This window comes from Leguminivora glycinivorella, chromosome 5 (genome assembly GCF_023078275.1).
Source record: "Leguminivora glycinivorella isolate SPB_JAAS2020 chromosome 5, LegGlyc_1.1, whole genome shotgun sequence".
Taxonomy (NCBI): Eukaryota; Metazoa; Arthropoda; class Insecta; order Lepidoptera; family Tortricidae; genus Leguminivora; species Leguminivora glycinivorella.
The window spans coordinates 17,090,598-17,110,052 of record NC_062975.1 but is presented as its reverse complement, the minus strand read 5'-3'; the positions used below and the strand labels follow the sequence as shown (position 1 = coordinate 17,110,052).

Genomic DNA, 19,455 nt, shown 5'->3' with positions numbered 1-19,455 from the left:
TGTCTATTATAGACAATGGTACCGGTACCAGTACTGTGGTGAATTTGTTTTGCAACAAATTATAATAAGGCCTAGTTACCCTTCGGGTTGGAAGGTCAGATGGAAGTCACTTTCATAAAACTAGTGCCTACGCCAAATCTTGGGATTAGTTTCCAAAGCGGACCCCAGGCTCCCATGAGCCGTGGCGAATGCCGATGCCGGGATAACGCAAGGAGGATGATGATTGTGATAGCACCTCAATAAAAATCATTCTAGTAACTAATAACTAAACTGTGCATTTTTACTTACGTTTACAATTACCAACTAAATATTCTAAACTAATCAATCAACTAAATAACACTACAGACTCTACAGATTCTAGATAATTATTCACAATTACAAATCTGCTTTCTTTTATATTTCATAAAATGGTAGCACATGGTACGAACGGCAGTACGAAGTTCCCGCAACAGACATAAACTAACATGGCCCCATCCCTAGTCATTTACGTGAAAGGGATAGCATATCGCATTGTTAACTAGGCAAAAAGGGATAGACGCGCCTCGGCGCCGCTCAGTATAACCATATTGACCAGTATAAATGAACTCCGCGGATAATAAACAATATTCAACAAAATAATTAATTTGACTTAACTGTGGAATGTTATTCCATCTTTTTTATATGTAGAAGTGTTAGAAGACTTGCCACACCACTTTATGCTGCAAGAGACCATTGTTTGCAACCAAATTTGATTATTTAAGATTTTTTCCCGAGCGGACACGAACACTGTTAGCGGGTCGTATACTTGGGCGCTACTGATCGGTGTCGCACGCGTTCAAACTTTTATAAACCTGATTTGTCGTATGCTTGGTGACCGCGAGTCGCCCTGTAAGAGCCGTCTTGTTGTATTGGTCTGTGGTTTACATTGTTCGCAATTTCTATTGACGGCGACCTTACTTTCAACCTCGTAAGTCCCAGGCCATTTTTTTCAATATTTAACACTTTCATTTATTTCTATGAGAGTTCAAAACTCGAATTTAATTTGTACTTTTACAAGTACGCCGGGACTTACTAGAATAAGAAAACTTCACGTGCTCTGATAAACACATCTTTCGTCGACAAAAAATATAAACTTGTCTGCATTTATATAATCAGACTTCATCATATTTAGAATAGGCGAGACCTAAAAAAAACGAATTAGTCCGTCAGATTATCAAAGAATTTTAGACAAGTATTTTTTCTTTTTTCTCGGAAACGAAAAATGACGACGGTACAGTGCGTTGAAGTTTCGCGTGACGTCACGCCCAGGTACAATTTTTACTTAGAAGTCACGTCACAAGCCCCCACTCCGGGACTTTGATGCTCTATATTTTTGTATTTTTCCATTAATTAGGAAAAGCGAAAAATATGTGTTCAGTATTTTTGGACGATTTAACTGACGGACAATACAGAATGTAAAGTAGTCGTCATGCCTATTGAGAAGCCGACAGCCACCTCAATAGATGTTAAAAAGCAGTTTAATCAACATTTACATACTTACAAATTTATATTTTTATAGAAAAAAAAAATGTTATTATTCGTCATATTTCGAACTTTACTTGAACAACGATTTGATAAAATTGGCTTGATAGAAAATAATTACAAACTTTGATGTATAATAATCACATCTATACATGTTTTTGACTGAAATTATAAAACACAGTTAAAAAACATTTATTTTTTCCATTGTCTGCTACTTTCCTTCTCGTCAGCTTCTTTTTAAAATATTTTGTTAAGTAATTACAGGCAAGTTCCCTATTTCTTTTTTTTTGCTCAGGCCCAGTAAAAAGTTGTATCTAGTGCGATCTCATAAATAGGTACAGTACATAGGCTGTGTGCGTGATTTAGGTAGGTACTAGAGTCTTGTATGTTTAGGATCGTGGATCGTGGACGTTACACGTGCAGGTAGGCCCTACGTAAGTATATTACGTACCTACACGTGCTGCAAAGACATGACTCCTTATAATTTCATTTAAGAGAATTTGGCGCAAACTTGGGCGTGGGCGATACCTAAAACTTTCGTATATAAAATGCTTCTGCCGCAGAGCTACAGTAACTAACAAACGACCGCACCGTACGGCGACCGCACCGTGAGCGAGAAAAAATTATTCTTTCTCGTTCCCAGTTACATGATTACCTTGCGGTGCGGGTGTGTGTTAGCACTTTAACACTGGTAAGTATATAGAGCTGTCTTGTGTTTGCACAAAGAAATAAAGGAACTCTATAAAATAAAACTTATTATTATAATAAAGTAGAATTTGGTAAGGTATGCAATAACAAGTCAGGTTAAGCTGTGAAAATTATAGCCAACGTGTCTTGGACTGACTGTGTCTGATAGTTAATTACTAAATAAAGTTTAGTTTCTTATATAATTATGTAAGTTATGATCAATAAAGTTTTAGAAATGTAATATTAGGAAAACTTCAACTGTGTATTAGTAGTTGCCGAGAGCGAAACGAAAGAACTTTGAGAAGAAGTGTTTCATAATCAACCTCACATAATACTTGATGGCATTTACATACCTATATCGTTTTTTAATGAGTTTCGTTTTTTGTGTATCGTAATTCATTACAACTTGAACATACGTCCAATACGTTCACAGAGCATCTAGGAACGAAACCATTAAATACACAGTTACAAAGTGAATGTGTTATATGTATGTATAAGGTAAAGCCGTTGCTGAAGTACGTCTACGGGCCACGTGCAAACTGTGCCCGATATACCAGTATAAAGGCCTTAATAATTAAGGCCTTTATACATGACATAGTGCAGCGCACGACTGGACCTTAAGCTTTGGCAGATTATACATAATAATTACATATACAATCAATGTGATTATGTATGTCATGTCGGTGGAAGCGCGACTGTTAAATCTTTCCTCTTGCGTAGCTTATAAATTAGTTGACATTCTTCTGGTGCCACTTGCGAATCGTGCACTTTAATTATACATCAGCTGTCAGCGCTTCAGGTCGAGCCTCGCGTGCCTCTGCAGCATCTCGGCGGAAAGCGCGTGCGGCGCGGCGCGGCGCGACGAGCGCGTGACGTGCGAGAGCTGCGTACGCGCGTCCACGCCGTGCGCGTGCGCGAAGTGCCCGTTCTGCCGGAGCGCGTTCATCTGCACAAAGCAATGGGTTGAAAAAAGGCTGTACAGCAGTCGGGGGTGCATGGCTATTTACGTCACAATCGCTTAGGCTTCGTCTGTTTCCCTATCGCTATTCCTTATTGGCACAACAGAGCCAGACTGCGTTTCGATCGGCGTCTAGTCTAGCGTCAACGATTGTCATTTCAGCTAGGCCGGCTGACCGGAAAATCTACCGCTTTACAGACTAAAATCAGGGGCGGCTCACTCCGCGATTCTATCGCCGCGCTACAAGTACATGCCGGGGCCGCGAGTTCGCGGCCCATTCAGAGGTGACAACCTTCGCGCGGCGCAATAGAATTTAATGTCGGCTGCTCGCGTGCAGTCCGTTTGTTAATGTACGTAAGAATTTAGAATGGCGGCATTTTGTGAATATCAAAGGAGTGAGCCTTCTGTACTTGTACTATTATATATTCTGTGCTAAAACACTATAAGCAGATGTGATATACTATCCTACTGCAAGAACAATGTTCCCGTCGGCATTGTTCATTCTACATACGAGGTATTTATGTGTATGCCCGGTGTGGTGTATTTACTTATCACGGAACAATAGTCCGAATTGAACAGAGTACATTTTGACTATTAAATCAATTGTACGGGTACACCACCGAGCGGATCCTGCCCTACTTCGTGTAAGGATGGGCGTAACCTCGAGAGTGAGTGTAAAGTACTGGAATGATGCTAGACTAAATAAGTACTGAACGAAGAAAAAAAACACGGTAGCCTCCTCAACAGACGGTGACATGGCGCCCCTAATTATAAGATGGGCCCACACAAAAAGGTCATCCCAGAATTGGTACCTAACAGTTTTCCTCAATTTTGCCACAAAACGGGCGACGTCCACGCAAGCTTAACAACAATCAGAAAAGTTGTTTTGATCGGGCTACACCTATATATGATATGCACCTACCCTACTTAACCATTTAGGTTGGTCCTACTCCCCTTCCCGGACGTAAAAGTATCATCATACCTACTAAACATTAATGTAAGGTAATTCAGTCCACAGGTTTAAGCGTAAAAACGTTTCGTTTTACTATTCCTAACAAAATGCAAACTTTTGTATTATTTAATCTACGGTAGATTAGTCGGTATAAAATACAATACGTAAAGTCAGTTTCACCTGTTCAGGTAAAGTTTTATTATATATTCAGAAAGTGAATTCCTCTTTCCCCGAATTCACTAAATATACTGTTTCATTATTTAATTAGCAACCAAAAACAATGTGTTTAAATTCTTTGGCATGCGAACAATTTAAGCTTGCGTTTCAATAGTGACATTAAACACGAGTTGAGAGGAGAATACTGGCTGTACGATAAATAATCTACTTTTTCTCAAACATGGTATGAAATATTGATGTTATGTGCCTTATAATTGGCCGCAAAGTATGACGTTTCAGGTGCGGCTAGGGCAAGAGGTCGATACTGGAATTTCATATATTTCTTGCAGGCCTAGGCCGGCAAAGTCCTCTTTTTAGGGTTTTTAATTTCCAGTCACTGATATTTGTGACATAACATCTGGGTATTTAGCCATTTAAAAAAAAAAACTATAAGGGGCTTCACAGACGCGCTTTACTTACTTTCAACGTCATGGATGTTCAAAATAGGTTTTTGAAATACATTTAGGTCCTTCAGAAATATAAATTCACAAGTAGTAGACAAAAAGTAGTTCTACCTCTATTTGAGAAGCTAAATCTATCATTACACTTAAACCCCCAAGGCAAAGGGCACCTGAATTCCGATTCTTATTTAACTATTTGTTCTGTGTTTGATCCGGTTTTGATGTTATTGAATATTGGCGGTGGCTTGGTCTCGTCTTAAGGGTTTTGACACTTTTTTTTTAATTACCCTCTTTTAGTGTCCCAATGCTGGGCAAAGGCCTCCTCTCGTTTTTTCCACTCGTCTTTGTCCGCGTTTTCACACCATTTTGAAACATCTTTCACTTAATTCGGGAGCGACCTTTTTCCTTTCATTTGTATGAAATACGTTAATCGCTCCTACGTCTCTCAACAAGTAATCAAAATGTTACATTTGAATCGAGCTCATTATATGTTCTTCGTCTGACATTACGCGTAACGAAATCATACTCAATTTTATTCTTGGCGAAACCCCAAATACATTTTATTGGCAAAGTCAGAAAAGTGATCGAGGTCGGTTTAGCACAATAATTCGTTCTAAATTCAAAGTCTGAAAAAACGATCTGTAAACATCAATTCGACTTCATTTGTATTGGTGTTTTTAGCTCTTGAATTTATATTTAAAATAGGTGATTTTGAGGTCGTGAAACCGAATGTTATAAATTATTAAGAATTCTTCTTCTCTTTTTGTTGTTCTGTGTTGCATTTGTAATTGTGTGTTATTGCAGCATTCAAATAAAGCTTTTATCTATCTATCTATCTATCTATAAATTGTTATAACGAACAAGATTATCTATGGCACTGAAATTAAAATTGCGGAATTAAGGATACTCCCATAGTATCTTCTACTGTTAAACCGAAGTTTCATTTGCATTGTTCGTGCTAAAAATCTTGGTGTAAGTGCGTTTTCACATTATCCGATCCGATATTGGATGTGGGACAGATATCCCATACATTCCAGGCGCCATCTTGGCTCAGTCACTTGGTGACTCAGGACACTAGTATGAGCATCAATTGTTTGACATGGAAGCTACACTCCCCGCCCTACTGCATGCCCAAGATGAGCGTTGTCACTCACTCAGGCCTTAAAAAAGGCCCTTTCTTAGAGATGGGGGATAGATAGTTACCTGAAGATAGCACCGTTTGTGGGGCTCGTGGTAGAGCTCGTAGTCACTGGACGAGCCCTCGGGTTTCTGCGTGCAACGCCACTGGAACAATAATACACATAATGTTACTTTGATTGGGGTTACTTTGATTCCTGGGTTTACTTTGATAAAAACTTCACTTCTTGTTAAAACTTAAATTTTACGCTTTCTGAACGCATCCTTTGGATTTTTTCTTACGGTTGGCAACATTGAACGCCACTGTCAGTTTGTGAGTTGTTCCGATGGGATCAAGCACGTGGATCGATTGGAAAATAAATTTAATAAATTTATGTGTGTTACTTTTATGTACTTTTCATAGCCTGAATAACTTCTAATGTACAATGTTCTATGTAGTAAATAGATAAATTTAATGTAATTCATTTAATCAGGCAAGAACATTCGGCCGAATATTCGGTTACGCCATATTTTTAAAGCGGACGTTTATTAAAACTATTAAATGATTGATAATGGTTACATATGTTATTACAACTATGTTCTTATGATTTAATGGATAACTAAAACTTAGTTAAAACAACTCTGAACTCTTCTTAACTGTTAGACTACGATTTTTTAACTTTTTTACAAAACAATTGTACCTACCTAATATTTAAACGCATAGGTAATTATATCTTTTTAGTAGTTCCTTAGAAAGCTAATAAAATAGGAGCTTATTATTCAATGGAATACTTAAGATCTTCATTAGTTATTTACTTTGTTTATTCGGTAAATATTCGGCAATGAAACCGAATTATTCGGCCGAATACGAACATTGAAAAACTTGCCGAATATGCCGAATACCGAATATTTACCGAATATCCGGCCCATCTCTGATAAATACCATCTGGAAAATATGAAAAAAAATCTGGGGCTCATCCTAAAGTTGCTTTTTCCTACACTGCCCTTCTTTCTCTTTGTAAAAGTAACCCCAAATGTACGAAAATCCTTATAAAACCTAAACCTGTGAAGGGATTTTTTTCGTATGTTTTAGAGTTTTACTCCTTATAGGGGTTACTATCGAAATCCATCAAAAAAACGGAGGGTATCAAAGTAACCCCAAATAAGGCTTAAAGTTGGGATATTTTTTTTTCAAGAGATACATTTGTTATAAAAACCGTATGATTAATGAAATCGGTAGACGAGAAAAAACCGACATTGTAATTTTTTTTTAATTCGACTTTCACGGAAATAAGTACAAATTAATTTTGAAATTGATCAAAGTAACCCTAAACCACCTTAATATCCATATCCATAGTGCATTTCTGAAGAAATTTTCAGTTCTCGAGAACATTCTTAGTTTCAAATAACGTGTTAACTTGGAATTTTGTGAGCTTATACTGCCGGTCTTTAATATTTTTTTATATTTATTTTATATTATTATGAAAATTACAAAGTACTTTTCAACTTCAAAGTTCAAGTTTCTATAGTATTTGTCTTATTCTTTTCACTAAGCCGAGTTTGCAACAAAAAAGTTTTAGCCCCAAGAGAAATTTCCGAGAACATTTCCGGTTGATTTCTCTGTTCTCGGAAAAAAATCGGAAGCAGCACTTCGCTACTCATATGTCGTATTGGAACTTGCAACGTTCTAAGTCAACCGATCTAGCGACGCCCGCCATTTTTAACCGTCGCCTCATATCTCTCAAGAAGGACGGTTATCAAGTCGTCTGTATGTTTTTTTTTATTCATTTATTTTTTTATTTTTTATGTTTGTTCCTCGATATCTCCGTCGTTACTGGGCCGATTTTGAAATTTTTTTTTGATTGAATGTATATGCATACAGATTGGTCCCATTTTTCTCAGAACCCAGTTCTGATGATGGGATCCTGGAGAAATCGAGGGAACTCCTCGAATCTGAAAAGCATACATATGGTGATTTTTGTGTTTTTAAAGGAACAGCATGCATTTAGGTACGGAACAGTGACATTTGGTGCAGAGGAACTGCTGATGATGGCCAGAACGGAACTCTTCAAATCTGAACGGCACGCTTATAGTGACTTTGGTATTTTTATAAGAACAGCATGCACTTTCGTCCAGAACAGTGACATTTGGTGCAATGGAATTGCTGATGATGGTCAGAACTGAACTCCTCAAATCTGAACGGCACACTTATAGTGAATTTGGTATTTTTATAAGAACAGCATGCACTTTCGTCCAGAACAGTGACATTTGGTGCAGATGAACTGCTGATGATGGCCAGAACCAAACTCCTCAAATCTGAACGGCACGCTTATAGTGACTTTGCCATTTTTATAGGAACAGCATGCGCTTACGTCTAGAACAGTGACATTTGGTACAGTGGAACTGCTGATGATGGTCAGAACCGAAATCCTCAAATCTGAACGGCATACTCATAGTGACTTTGGTATTTTTTGCAGCATGCATTTAAGTTCAGAACAGTGACATTTATTTAAGTAGTTATGTTTGTTAAGCATATTGAGTTTTCAAGTCAAAGTTTGTCAAGCTTCGATTTCTTATAATATAATCGGATTCATGAGGAATTGAGGAAACTCCTCAAATCTTAACGTATATTCATTTGTGTTTCCATCTAATAATTAAAGCATTAAAAGCAGTTTTAAAAAATACCTAGGTACACATTTCTACATAATCCAACATTCGCAAGTAGCTTTCACCAAAACCCGAAAGGCGACGGTTTTGTTTTCTTAAAAATTATCCAATATGAAAACTTGCCGCGTTGATGCTGCAGAAAGAAACGTCATGTTTCTCGGAAAAATCTTGTAAGCGTCAGAATGGCGGGTGTACATCAAGCAATCCTGGTGTGGTATACGTCAGGAGTTAGTGCTAGCAATGTGCCAAATGTGCGCCAAAATTCGAGCAATGTGCTCTTTGAACTCCAGAGATATTTAAGAAATTAATGACACCCGTCATTCTGACGTCAGGTTGGCGGGTGTACTTCCAGTTCTAGCTAATGGCTGCTTACTCGAGGGTGAAAGTACTGCCTAAAGTTAGTGCTCGCAATGTGCTTCCACATGTATGAAACACACATTAATTCAGAGAGCCGTTGAAGAGTAATATGGGATTGAATATATGGGCATGGAGGGAAGTTAAATTACGATTTGCATATTCTACATACCTGGGTAATTATTATTTATTTTGTGGAATTGAATTTCTGTGTAAAACTCTGCAGGAATGGTTATAATTGTCAAATGATACATTATTTTGATTTCAGTGTTACGTGCTTATTAGAGCGCGTGAGTTGCAAGAGTTGAATCAAGGCCGTTTTTTAACGAGATCATCAAAACAATGACAAATAATAATAAGTATATCATAAACCTAGTAATGAATATAGACGTGCCGTTTGCACGCTCATGAGGGCAGACTCAAAAAACCTACACAATGCGACGAAAATAAAAAGAGGTTTTACGATTCCAGATACAATAATAAACATAACCTACGTTTTCTCCCTCATCGGGTCATTTGTTGCCCACCATAAACTTTACTAATTTTATGGCGGGAAATAAAAAAAACTGTGTGTTTGACATACTAACTATAATCCATTCGAATGCATTCCTACTAAAAGTTCATTAAGATGAGCATCTCGTTCAGTTACCCCTCCTCATTTTCATTTCTAGGTAAGGTCAATACGGATAAGTGTGTCTGACCTTTCCATTTTTTTTAATACTACGTCGGTGACCTGATGTTTCCTATGGACGCCTGCAACTCAAACATGTTTTTCAAAATAGCTAAGTGACCGTCGTCAGTGGTGGTTTTGCAAAAACTAGAAGCAAAATAACGGCCCGCCGAGAGCGATGTAAAGCGGCTCAATTCCCCCAGTCGGAACTCGTAATGTGCATGTAAATTGTTTAACACTAACGCCTGCAACAATTTCACTGAATCAAGCATTTAGATAATGTACATATATTATACACCTGTATATATTATTTGAATGGTTCAAAGCATGCTTTTCTTAATGTTGTATAGGCGCCCACATTTTTACATCTTTAATTTTTTTTTCTTTTCGTTTTTGTTTTTCTTTACATGTCAATATATTATTGTGACTCTGTTGGATAAAATTACTTAATACATTTGATTGAGTACAAAATAATAATAATACTCAATAACTTTTACTTTTATACTCATATTGTACAAAACCTAACTTAAGAAGGAAGATAAATAAAGGAAATACTCAATAAAAAAAAACACTTATATTTACAAAACAATTTCTTTTGTATATAAAGTATTAGCTTCGTAATTCTTATGTGCAATTAAAGGAAACTATAGGTCTAAAAACAGTGTCACATGCGCGTTGCCACCCCATTAGAAACTTGTACATTCCCTTTTGCTGTGTTAAGTACACAGTTCTAAGGAGGCTCGGGTTGCCGACGACTCAAAGGACAATAGACGGAACGAGTCATTTTTTATTAAGCAGAAACGTCTGCTAACGATTCTAAACATCTTTATATTAAAGGAAAAAATGGAAAAATTTACGCTTCCGGCGGGACTTGAACCCGCATCCATTTTGCAATCCGTGCAATGCTCTTAACCAATTGAGCTAGGGAAGCCACGCCGGACTTCGCAAATCTTTCCATGCCTTTCCTTTTGTACACACGTCTTGGGGTGACGTCTAGCGCCATCTACCGACATACTATTACATCTTGTAACGGCACTGGAGTCTCAAGTTATATTGAGAATTCACCAGTAACAATGTGCTAACCCATACTAAATTATTTTCCGTAGCTCAATTGGTTAAGAGCATTGCACGGATTGCAAAAAGGATGCGGGAACGAGTTAGTTCCGTAAGTCCTCCCGTCATCAGCACACCGCACCCTCGTTCAGCTCTGGCAGCCTTACTCACCGGCAGGAACACAACACTATGAGTAGGGTCTAGTGCTATTTGGCTGCGGTCTTCTATAAGGCGGAGCTACTACCCCAGTTGGGCTCTGCTCTAGATTCGAGCGAGCATTTGGCCCGTTTAAACAATGATCAGTCTTTATTGAGAGTTCAATACATCTACCACTAATCGTGAGTAGTAAGTAGCAAAAATAATATAAACTCGCAAACCCACCTGTGACAATCAGTAAAAAGGCAAAATGTGAAGGCCAGACACACTTCCCTTATGACACGCTTATCCGTATTGACCTTATATTATTGTACTTCTATGTAAAAGATTATCTTCAGTGTACATAGGTAAATCTGCGTAAACATTCCGCTAATGACTATGTAGGTTAAACACCGCCGAGGATTTAATATGCAAATTAATCTGAGAACGACGAATTATTTACACTGGAGTGGTTCATGATTTACGAAATCAATTATAACAGAAATGTGTTCCTTAGGAATATCTTGTGTTTGAACAATTTCTTATTTGGATTTCAAGAGGAAAACCGGAACTGCTAACGGATCTTGGATTCCTTTAAACTAAATAAAACAAAAATTAAGATAGGGCAGTTCGCCGTAGATTCCTACAGTCTCAAGGGACATACAATTAATTGGATTCTTCTCTTTGACTTAGAACAATGAAACTGCAATAGCAAATAATATCGTTTTACTCATACAGAACAAACACTACAAAGTAATTTTTTTTATTGAAATTACCTAATAAAAAAGAAAGATCCGTTCTAAAATGTTATGAATTTGACACATAGCCTAGGAACCATCCGGTCTTGCTACTACTGGGAAAATAACTTAATTCTATAACAGTACTTTTTATGTCACCAAAAATTAAGTTTGGTAATCTGAAATAGTTTTTTTAGTTAAGCCACCAAAATTTGTGACAAAAAACGTATAATAGAATAAAAAATATATTATTTTAATTCACTAAAAATCAGGCGAAAATGGAATCAGGACTTTGTTTTAAATTGACTACTTTAATTTATGACCTTTATAACACATTAAGAAACCACCTATTTTTGTGAATGATACTTCGTAGTAGCAAAAAGCGGACTAATTAAATCAGTTATGACACAAGCAATAAAAGGACAAGTGAAGTTATGGTTGTTTCCCTATCCCAATATTTAACCCCAAAACTGAAAAAAACACTAACTATTATTCCTAAATATCCTTACCTCATGATGAATAGATTGAAATTCCGACCCGTAGCAAGACACTGCGACGAAATTGAAGAAGGAAAACACATCTGCACCGATGACGACATGGTACAGCATCCAGCAGCAACATGTATAGAACAAATAATGCTATTAAAAGACAACCTCTCCAAATGTAACCAGCAACCAGTCAAGACAGAACATACAGTCATACAGAAGATTACATCAGATCATTGGCTTCTTTACACCAGAAAAAGAACAGCAGTAACTGAAACCTGCGGAGACGAGATCTCCAAACACAACATGGAGGGAACCTACATTCTGACTCCAGCCAAATACTGCGAAACACAGATAGAAGATATAATCATAAAAGCAGTCAGCAACAGCTCAATAACCAGCTACAACTTACCCCCTATCGTATTACCTAAACTACAGCACGAGATCCAGAGGAGCGAGAACGAGGTAGATCTACGAGGCGTGGACTTCAGCGACGTGAAGGACATTCTCAACAGCGTAAAATACAATAGTGGAAGTGAAAACAGTGAAAGTTACATATTCATTAATAGAGTCAGTGTATGGACCGTAATTCTATATACCATTTTACTTGTTACAGCACTAATTTACATATTTCATAAATTCCGGTATATCTTTTCTAGACGAAATTCTCTGAAGCCGTCTTCGCCACCTTCAGATAATTTCTCTCTTAAGGAGGGAGGAGTTAAGGGTGCCGCAACCCTTGACAATACCTTCATCAGCTAAGTCTGATGACAATTCAGCATTTACTTATTGAGAACAAACGTCAATGCTGAATTGCAATATTTAATTATAAATAGCTGTTATTAATTAATTTTAAGTTAGAATAATCTTGATTGTAAGCTAGGCTGTTACTCTGTCGGTTTAAATAAATATATTTTTTTAGAAATAATCTCTGTCGTTATCTTAATTCGTGCGAGTTATCGCGGTACGCTCGAGCCACCCTGAGAGCTATGGCCTGCTGCGGTCGACGCAATAGGGCCGCACTCCGAGCTCTCAGGGTGTCCGCCCATATTGGTGCTCCGTAAAGCGCCATCGAGCGCACCACACCCACATAGAGCCGCCTGCAGGCTCCTCCTGGCCCACCCAGGTTCGGGAGAATCCTCCCGAGTGCTCCGGCTGCGGCCATTAATTTGGGCGCCAGGCGCTTAAAGTGCTCCTCAAACTTCCATCGACCGTCGAGGACAAGTCCCAGGTACTTCATCGTCGACCCGACGGCGATGGAAGTTCCTCCCACTATGATGTGGGCCCCGTCTGGTGGCTTATTTCGGGGTCCATGGAATACCAGGACCTCAGACTTATGCAGAGCCACCTCGAGGCCTAACGCCCTGATCCTATGGACGGCATACGCCACCCCTGCTGTGGCGAGATGGGCCGCCTCTCTGTGGGTCCTGCCACGGGCCGACACGAGGGTGTCATCAGCGTAGCACGTGACGCTGATCCCCCGCACAGTGGCCCCGCGCAGGACCCAGTCATAACCGATGTTCCACAGGAGCGGCCCCAACACCGAGCCCTGTGGAACACCGCACGACATCTGTCTTCGCCCCCAGCCATCTTTCGTGGGGAACACCACAGCGCGCCCGGCAAAGTAGTCAGCTACAGTGCTTTGCAGGTATTCTGGCACGCTGTGGTATTTAAGCGCCGCTTTGATTGTTTCCCAGGGCAGGGTGTTAAAGGCGTTAGAGATGTCAAGCGACACAGACATCACCAGCCCACCCTGAGAAACCTCTTTCTCCGCAAAATCCCTTACACGGGCTATCGCATCCAGCGTCGAGCGCTGCGGGCGAAAGCCGTATTGGCACGGTAATTCTCAATAGTCTAGTCCATATTCTAATTGCCGCGACGCTTTTATTTTCAGTGGAATTTGAATTCTAATAAATTAGAATTAGAACTGAAACTCCACTGAAACAAATGAAACGCGGTAATTAGAATTCGCCCTTACGTCTTGAGAATGACCGGGCAGTTAGGCCCGGGTTCAGGCTCCTGACGAGGCGAGACGCTATTACCCGCTCAAAGAGCTTGCTCGTCTCGTCGAGCAGCACTATAGGGCGGTAGGCCGACGGCTGATCGGGCGGGCGCCCCTCCTTTCGGAGGAGTACCAGCTTACCCGTTTTCCACCTATTGGGGAATCGCCCCTGAGAGAGGCACGAGGTGAACAGGCCTCTGATTTCTTCTTCAAGCTCGCTGAGTGCGACCACCAGTGCGCGCCCGGGTATGCCGTCAGGCCCGGGAGCCGTATTTTTCGACCGAAGCTTTTGGACGGCAACGTCGAACTCTGCTTCGGAGACTGGTGGTACTTCCCTCACCACCTCCGGCGGTCTGGTGTTAGGTGCCATAGCTGGAGGCACGAATTCTCCCCTCTCTGGAAATAGAGCACCGACGACTCGCTCCAGGAGGTCTGGCTGTAGACTGCTTGTCAAGGGGGGCGCCCAGGGTCGAAGCTTTTTTCTAACAGCTCGATACGGCCTTCCCCAAGGATCCCTGTCAAGCATCTGAAGCCATTCCTCCCAGGCCGCCTCTTTTGCTTGCGCTATCGCCTTCCGCAGGGTTGCACGGGACTCCCTGTAGGTACCGTACAGCGCTTCTTCCTCAGCCTCGTCTCGATTTCGCCTTCTTCTATACCTGGTGTACTGGCGGCGCGCAGACACGCACGCGTTCCGCAGTTGGCGGAGTTCAGGTCGCCACCAGTAGGCCTAGCACATGATGGCCGCGGGAGTATGTCGCCGCGAGATAGACTACCCGTCCTTATGTCATTAATACAGTTAGAAGAAGACGTGGCATCTATCTCGCGGCGACATACTCCCGCGGCCATCATGTGCTAGGCCTACAGTACACTTGGCGCTTGGGTACGAAAGGCTTGGCTCTTGCCATAGCCGCATCGCACACTCGGGTCAGAGCGGTAGCGAGAAGCTCCGCTTCTTGGTCGACCTGATTTGGGTCATTGTGAGCCCCCCAGGACTCGACTATGGCCGCCTCCTTTGCTAACTGTCTGTCAAGCTTTGACAACACCCATCTTGGACTGTCCCCTGCAGCGGGTCGGTTTTGTCTTGGAGTGGCGGGTACAGTTGTGACCTCGAACTGTATATACCGGTGGTCCGATAATGTCTCCACGCCAATCTCCACCCTCCAGTTATGAACGCGGCGAGCTAGGGCGTGGGACGCAAAAGTAACGTCTACGATGGACTCACCCTGAGGCCGCACGCATGTACTCTCCGACCCGGTGTTGAGGACAGTCAGTCCTTGTGAGATTGCCCACTCCTCTAATACATCCCCCGGACGTCTGTTGCTGGAGATCCCCATGCCGTTGACTTTGCATTGAAGTCTCCAGCCACTAGCACCGGGATAGGGGACATTTGCCCTATCAAGGCTCCAACTTCTGTGAGCATCACTTCAAACTCTGCAAGGACACGGTTGGGCGAGAAGTAGATGCCTATAATGCCAACACCACCTATGACAGCCAACTTGTTTTGTACATTGGTATATACATTATGTGTTGAAACACTATGAAAACTGAAACCACCCCAAAAACAAGACGGATGTTCAATATTTTACTAGCTCGGAATAACATTCAGGGCAAAAATTACATAAGCAAAAAAATTGGAACAGACTTTTCGTTAGGATCATAATAAAGAAGAATAAAAATTAATCCACCTTTAAATGCTCGCCAAGAAGCGCTAAAACCACATACGTACGTACTGAAATAAGTATTTTCATATTCTTCTTACCTACAAACTCTCTACCATTGACGATGTAATTTCCTGCATTATTTCAAAAGTGACTCATGTGTTCAACCGCATTTTCATTACATCATGGTATAATAATATATTTCGTCGCCACTACTATCTCTTAAAATTTAAGAGATAGTAGTGGCGACGAAATATATATATTAATAGCTCAGGTTGTACTAGCGTAACGTAAAATGACGGACGATCCTGATGTCGTGGGTTCGATCCCCGGCAGTCGAAATGAACTTTTTTTGGTTTTTATTTTTATTTTATTTTTCTTTTACCGCCTTTTTTCCCCCTTTATTTAAAATATTTTTTTTTTGTTGTATATAACATTTTATTTAATGCTGTGAGTAATTTAGGTACAGTCAAGATATTTAATTCCCTAGCCATTTTAAAATGTTATTAGACACATGTAATGCAATAAGGTCGAAAACTGTATTTCAGTATTAGTATTGGTTGAAGGTAACCTAAGGTTCGACATCGTTCCTCCCCGCAACCGCAATACTCTGTCTTAGCTAACCATCGCTAGACGTTATGCCCTTGTAATAAGGATTACAAATGTACAGTGACAGTTGTCCGGTATGACTCATAGATTTATATATTATTAAGCTAGATTGAGTTGTTAGGCCAAAAAGTGTGTCCACATGAGAGGGTAAAGTTGGGGCTGGTGTCCCTCTCGCACTTATTGCCACTGTCAAAATTATTTGAATGACGTCATCACTGTCATTATTTGGGGATACCAGTCAATATTCAAAGTTACTACCAAATCTACTAATACCGAATTAAAGGTTTTTTTTTAATTGCGCAAATCTTTGGTTTAATGGCTTCATAATAATGACTTACCAATTCGCTACAAGGTATTAATATCCTTGCCTCGATATAATACAAAAATCATTTAAGAAGTTTATTAACTTAGTTATCATACAGGTAAAAACACTACTACTATAGTAATCTCTTTAACACTGGTCACACGTGCGAGAGGGACACCAGCCCCAACTTTGACCCTCTCATGTGGATACACTTTTACTATCCTAATAAGAACGTTTTTCTGCACCGGTGATAAAGTTCAATTTATTATGGCAAAAAAAGTGTGAGCTCAGTCCCTCTTGAAAGTCCATGGTATGACTCAATGAAAAATTGGCTCAATAGTAATCGGAAAACAAGCAAAAAGGGTAGAATATATTTCTATAAGTTATTTCGTTGGATTACATTACAAAATGAATGTATAATACATTATAATACTCGTTGTAATTGTATAGATTTAAATAAATAATTTTATTAGTTCAAATTAATGACCGTCAAGGAACAAAAACTAATTGAGTCGCTATTAGACCGTTTTCACATTATCCGATCCGATAACGGATGTCGGAAGGATATCAATAGATGAATCCAAGATTCCGCCTGTAATGTATGGGATATCGGTCCGACATCCGATATCGGATCGGATAATGCGAAAACGCACTTAGGTCTACATTTTACACTTTTGAAAACCAGGATTAATTAGAGTCAGTTGTATGGTCGGTATGTAGTGTAAATAAAAAGTCGAAAAGTAGTAGGTTCTTTCTATACTTTTTGCTATGTATTTTATATTTCAATAGGCAGGCTTCTGTACCCATATTACAGTACTTTCAATATGTGCTATCCTATAATTAAATTCGGACACTCGCGTAGACACTTCTAATATTATTTGAATGGCATTACCAACATTAAATCTCCTTTTGAAAATAAATTTTAAAGAATATCCCACTATCAGATCAGAGCCACTGGTATTTAATTTAAAACAAATGCCTATAATAAATAAATCCGAATAACCTTTGGGTTGTCTGCTGTCGAATTTAATTATTTTCATAGAAAATATTTTAATTTGTATCCTTCCAGCTCGAGATTCTTGGAAGCCCTGTAAATTTTTCTTTGTGACAACAAGATATGACATGTCAGGAAATTTACACATACATACATTACATACATTTATTGTAATAAACGACTACGTTTATTATGTACTAACAAGTGATCAAGATAAAGATGATACAGTAGGGTATTTTTAAAGTTTATGTATAATGAAGAAGTAAAATTGCGGCCTTTTTTAGGTATTTCTATTTATGGAATAAATTGGAATATACCTACATACTTATTATATATTGGTAGCGGCTCCATTCGTTCAATATTCGTTCGCAATTCATTTTGACATTTGGGCAAATTTTTTTTTTGTTGTATGGTACCAAATTTGCCATGTCCTACCTCTTCTGACAAAGATTGCACAAATTCTATATAACTTTTTTACAGGCGTGTGATATTTATGCATAAATAAATAAATTGTCTTTCAGAAATTATTAGTTTTGAATGAATATTAGTCATATTTTTAATAAAAACTTCTGTTTGAAGTCAACAAAAGTGTTGTTTTTCCCATGTCCTACCATGAAGTGTTTATGTTTCATAGGCGTTAAAATATTATTTTTGTATCATAACAATATGTTTTTATTTACTAATTTGTTTCTTTGTACATTCATTTTTAATTTAAATAACGTTTTACCTATCAAAAATAGTTTTAGAATACAAAAAAATCATTTCAAACATAAACCACAAAATGTATCTCTGTGGAAAATCCTACTGAGTTACGGAGAAATTTCGTCAATATTTACTTATTTTACTACTAAAGTGGTAGGTTATTTTTTATTCTGGCAACATTATAAAGTCTTGCCGTGTACGCCATATTGGTTATTTGTTGTCAGTCGCACAGCACAACTCGTGAAGGGAGGATTTGTTCGAGCGTTTTTTAGAGGTCCGTTTCTGAGTTCCACATAGTGACTACGTTTTCGAAGGTATGTTGTATATTTTATTAAGAAACTACCTGTTCATATTACTAGTTAGTTTATCTATTTTAATAATATATAACGTTTATGGGAAGAGTTTGTATAATTTAATTTACAACCAGAATTTTGTTTCTCAAAGTCGTAACCGTTACGTTCCATTGCGAAATATTGTTTCTCAGTGGATCAAAAAGTAACTCAGTGGAACGATAAAGCCGCGTTATAGGTACACATTTATATTTTCACATCATATATATGAAAAAAAAAATTATCGTCACTTTTTTATATGGAAATTGAATTATTTTCATGAATGTGATGCAATATACAAAGAAAAACAAATTACTAAATTAAGGGCCTCAACTTTCATACATGAGGCGTGAAATGAGTCCAAAAACTAAATATTTTGAAGACACTGAATATGTACACTTTTTCTGAAATAGGCTCAGTTAATTTTTTATTTTTTTTATTTGAGATATTAACATCCACGTAAAAACAGTTTGCTTAATTGTTTGACGTAGTTAAATTAGCTCCATGTTAATCGCACCTTTAGTTTTATGTTACGTTCCACTGAGAAATTGTCCTAGCAATTTCTTAGACGTAAATTTAAATTTTTATAAGATTTTGTTAGCCTTACCTACCTGTGAGTGTGATATTATATAAATCTAACATCTTCTTTACAATTAATAGGAGTTTATAGATACTTTTTCTACAGATTTTAATGTTTTTACGAAAAAGTTTTGAAGTTTTTTGACCACAATGTCACTCAGTGGATATGTAAAAGTGATTTTTAGAGGGTTCTTATGTGTTTATTCTACTGTTTGTTTTAAATTTAAGTTCATTTTGTTAAGATTTCTAATATTAATAAAAGATTTCACATATATACGTCTTTTTTGTTATTTTTATACATTAGTAAGTTTGTAACTCAGTGGATCACCAAGCTCCAGAAACACCGA

At 38.6% G+C, this 19,455-nt stretch overlaps 1 protein-coding gene across 1 annotated transcript in view; it reads right to left on the bottom strand.

Annotated features, from left to right (window-relative positions):
* Positions 1-2,525: 2,525 nt before the first annotated feature.
* The window catches only part of LOC125226550 (neuropeptide FF receptor 1-like), a 133,253-nt gene continuing 116,323 nt past the window's right edge, over positions 2,526-19,455 (bottom strand). Inside the window, 2 exon segments of the mRNA XM_048130543.1 lie at positions 2,526-3,133; positions 5,918-5,998. Coding sequence (XP_047986500.1) covers positions 2,975-3,133; positions 5,918-5,998 — 240 coding nt within the window. The 3' untranslated portion in view covers positions 2,526-2,974.